Raw genomic sequence first — 4521 nt, 5'->3', positions numbered from 1 at the left:
AAAAAAAAAAAAAAAAAAGAATATCAAATATTAATGTAACTTAATTTGTTAGAAAAAGATTTATTTGTATTCAAGATTTGTATCTACATAAAATTTGTATATATATATTTTTTTAAATCATTGTAATTCAAGACCAAAAACGAAAGTTTATTGTTAGCGAGATAACAAGTTTTTTTCTTAACCACTCCTCACAATATTGTTCGTAAGAAACCCTTCTGTTGGCCAAATATAGTTGGTCTCATGATTCTCGCTAATGTGTTAGTTGTAATGTCCAATCCCTATATAGAGTTCATGCAAAAGTAAAAAGAATTTGGGTTTCTATATATAGGAACTGGCTTTGATTCTTTGTGAAATCTCACTCTCAAACTCGCGATCTCAGTCGTTAAACCGACGAATAGAGTCAAACTGAATCGTAAAGCAAGAAAAAAGAAAACAAAAGAACACACAAGTTTGTTTACTCAGTTCAGCTAAGTCGATTTGACAAAGCCTACGTTTGGGGCCAGATTCGATCTGGCAATTCACTATCAAAGATGAATCAGCTCAAGAGCAAGCTAGTACAACAATGGAGTATATCAGTTTCCCTCTCTCTCTCTCTCTCCTTTTACAATTAGAAAGATAGAACTTGTTACAAAGATGACGAAAAGATTTTGATACGTATATCAATAAAACGGCAAACCCTCTATCGCGACTAGATTCTTTGCTTTACTCCTTCTATTTTACCAAACCGATAACCATTCATAACTGGAACTCAATCAGAACCAATTTCACCGGTTTATGCTAAACCTGAAAACTGAATCATAACCAAGAACCACAACACTATATAATGTTGTCTTCTCTTTTCGATGGCTCATGCTGCTCTAAATTATTATGTAGAATCTTTTTTTAATTTAAATATGAAATGATCCGACCCATTTTTTTTGTTTTTAATATAATATTAAACTAGTGTTCTCATATCACTAACATTCTAACCCTAATCAATACAACAACGGAAATATTCAACAACATTAAACCAGAAACTCCAATAGAAATAATAACCAATAAACCAATAACATCTATCCAACAATGCCAATAACATAACAAAGTCAGAGAACAATGAAATAACAACCTAAACAACCGATCTAGACTACTACATTCCATTCTAGCAACCTAACAACAACATAAAACAAATAACCAAGCCTCTAGAATATCCTGCTCTTCATTGCCTTGATTCCACAATCACACTTTGCCTTTACCTGCACCACAAACAACAATTGAGATGCATGATTATTGTCATAAACACTCAGTGAGGCAATCCTCCCATCTACTGGGCTATACACACAAGCAGTTGAGAATCCTATGTTCAACAACCAACAAACAACACAATCAAACCAGGAAAAGCAAGTATCAGCCGCCTGCTGAAGGTAGGTGTCGACCGACACACTCCTTGTGTCGATCGACGCAAGCCGCCTAGTGTCGACCGACACATGCTCGACATTTCTAAAAAACCCTAGTTGTGTCGACCGATACTCATTAGAACCCTCGAACCTTCCTCGCATTTGTGTCTCCAACGCATATCTCTGACTCCAAACATCTCCAATGTGGCCAAGGCTCACTTGGAAGCCATGTAATACCATTGGGAACATGAAACAACCAAAAGCAAGCAAGGAATCAATCACAAAACTCAAAGAATACTCAAAACATAGAATTCTCAAGCTTAGATCAGCCATGCAATGCACTCACTTCTTTAACAGGAGAAATCCGACAAACTAATGATGAATCTAACTCCCCAGCAAGCCTCTCTCACGATCCTAGCCTCATATCCCACTCCACAAGAGAGATCTCCCAAGAAACAGACACTAAAAACTCTAAAAACTCACAAGAACAACTTTCTCTCTTCTATTTCTCTGGAAAACGAGAAATGAGCGGAATCTAGACCCTCACATCGACTTTCCACTTAAATACCACAGTTTTCGAGATTTTTCCTAAACCAAACTGCTCTAATTCGACGATTTAAAACAAACCGGTCAAACCAGAAAGTAACAAAATTTCATAAATTGGTTCGCGGATGTTACAAAATGTTCCAACAAAAACTGGACTTCCAAAATGTAATGGGATTATATAAACATCACACAATCTAATTTAAAATAAAGATATTTATGATCTTTATATTAATTGCTATCAACTTTAGATAGTAGATCCCTTTTCAAATTTACATTTATAAATTTTTAAACATTTTTGTTTCTTGCATATATAATGTATTTCTATGATATTTATAATTTTCTTAATATAATTTTAGATTAATTCTAATAAATACACTAACTGTCATTTTATTTATTAACCTTGACCATCTTTATAGAATAGTCAAAAGAAGTTAAAACCCTTTTACCAAAAATAAGAAGCTAAAAATCTATGTATATTTATTAGAATTTGAGAAAATAGAAATGAGAAATATAGTTCGTGTAATATATATATATATATTGGTTAATAGCATAGAGATTAGAGTTCAATTATATTTGGGGGCAATCTCTCGGCTATCTTATGTCATTCCAAAGCTCAACAAAACACCAATGTCTCAACCCCTAAATCAGGCAGCCATTGATGAAGCAATAGCATTAGGGATAGATTTGCAGTTTGATGATTTATACCACCCTGATGAAATTGCGTTAAAAATTAAACAAAGAGAAGGTAAATCAATAATATATATATATATATATAGTTTCTGTAAACTATATGCAAATATTTTCATGATTTAATCTGATGTAAAAATTATGTGTTATTAAATGATTATTCATTTCTTATATTATAATTACATATTGTTCGGTTATCTGTTTATTATAACTACTAATTGTATTGAAATATATTTACAGAAGCGCTTTCTATACAAGCAGATGAAGAATATGCAAAAATGTTGCAATTACAATTACAGGAAGATGAAGAATTTGTAAAAAATTTGCATGCCATTTCCATGGAAGGTGATTTTGTTTGCTGATTAATCTTTATTTAAATTAATAACGTGATTAAAAAAAACTGATCGAATTTTGTTATACAGAAGATTTTTTTGTGGCTTCGCAGTAAACTTTGTATTATAANATAAATAATATATATATATATATATATATATATATATATATATATATATATATAGTTTCTGTAAATATATGCAAATATTTTCATGATTTAATTTTGATGTATAAATTATGTGTTATTAAATGATTATTCATTTCTTATATTATAATTACATATTGTGCGGTTATTACAGAAGCGCTTTCCATACAAGCTTGATGAAGAACATGCAAAAATGTTGCAATTACAGGAAGATGAAGAATTTGTAAACAGTTTGCATGCCATGGAAGGTGATTTTGTATGTCTCATGCAAATTCTTTGCATGCAGATTAATCTTTATTTAAATTAATAACGTGATTAAAAAAAAAATTGATCGAATTTTGTTATACAGAAGATTTTTTTTTTTTGTGGCTTCGCAGTAAACTTTGTATTATAAATGCTAACGGTTTTTTCTCTGTTTTTTTCAATCCTTAGAAAATCCTCCGAACAATTTTCAATCCTTAGATGTTCCTTCGGTAATCCCAAATCCTTTTTTTAGATGTTACATATGTTGTTCTTGTAAAACATTGTGACAAACCAATTGCTTTTGATTAAATTTCAGACTAGTAGAGGAAGTAGTTTACCTAATCAAACTGCTACTACTGAGAACAACAATCCAGAAAATGAAATAGAAGAATTAACCGAGGAAGTTAGTAAAGAAGGATTACCAGAAAATGTTATCTCTGGATTACCAACTCAAAAGTACCGTCGCAAAACCTGGTGGAGAAGGAGATCATTTGTTCCTGATAAAAACGAGTAAGATCATATCATTTCATATTTGTTTGTTTCATTTTTTTTTAATACCAAATGTGACTTTAATTCTATATCGTCAGTATTTACTATGGTTAGTCCGTGTCAGTCTTTGATTAATCTAGGTAATTTGTGGTTAGTCTTTGGTGATTGTAAAAGTAAGATCCGGTTACGACTATGATTTTAATTATTTTGTTTGTGTGATTTTAATTATTTTGTTTGTGTGATCTTTGTAGGTGTTCCTTATGTACAGTCGGCTATGAGAAGGGAGATAAGATAACTATTTTACCATGCAAGCATGCCTTCCATAAGGATTGCATTTCAAATTGGTTAAAAGAAAACAAGGTATGAAGGTTAATATTTCTATAAGTAAAAATGTTAATGAACGTTGAATATATGACGTGATGACGTGTTCTCACATATATGATATTGTTTGATTCATGCAGGTATGCTGTGAATGCCAAGCCGAAGTTAATCCGTAATTAGGTTAATATCTTATATAAGCTAGGTTGATGTAATGTTCTGGCATTTTTTGAGAATTTAAAATAATTTATCAAGAATAACTAAAATATATTTATTATTTTATTTAAATTATTAAATTTAAAAATGTTCTCAAAATATCATAAAAGCCGGATCAAAATAATAAAGGGACATTTGTAAAAATACAATCTTTTTCAGAATAATCGAGAT

General features: G+C 30.9%; 1 protein-coding gene across 1 annotated transcript; it reads left to right on the top strand.

Annotated features, from left to right (window-relative positions):
* LOC104725724 lies at positions 2503–3841 on the top strand. Its single transcript, XM_019232083.1, has 4 exons — positions 2503–2664; positions 2847–2951; positions 3517–3557; positions 3644–3841. The coding sequence occupies exons 1-4, from the start codon at positions 2547–2549 to the stop codon at positions 3839–3841; spliced, it is 462 nt and encodes a 153-aa protein (XP_019087628.1). The 5' UTR covers positions 2503–2546.

The sequence above is a fragment of the Camelina sativa genome, chromosome 11 (genome assembly GCF_000633955.1).
Source record: "Camelina sativa cultivar DH55 chromosome 11, Cs, whole genome shotgun sequence".
NCBI classification, from domain to species: domain Eukaryota; kingdom Viridiplantae; phylum Streptophyta; class Magnoliopsida; order Brassicales; family Brassicaceae; genus Camelina; species Camelina sativa.
Note: the sequence above shows the minus strand (reverse complement) of the source record. Positions and strands in the feature narration are given on the sequence as shown.

Bases quoted from the DNA above. Each gene is read 5' to 3' on its own strand.
- LOC104725724 (XM_019232083.1), top strand. From the start codon at position 2,547: ATGTCTCAACCCCTAAATCAGGCAGCCATTGATGAAGCAATAGCATTA. The intron at 2,665-2,846 runs GTAAATCAATAA...ATATATTTACAG, and splicing joins AAAAATTAAACAAAGAGAAG to AAGCGCTTTCTATACAAGCA. The intron at 2,952-3,516 runs GTGATTTTGTTT...TTCAATCCTTAG, and splicing joins GCATGCCATTTCCATGGAAG to AAAATCCTCCGAACAATTTT.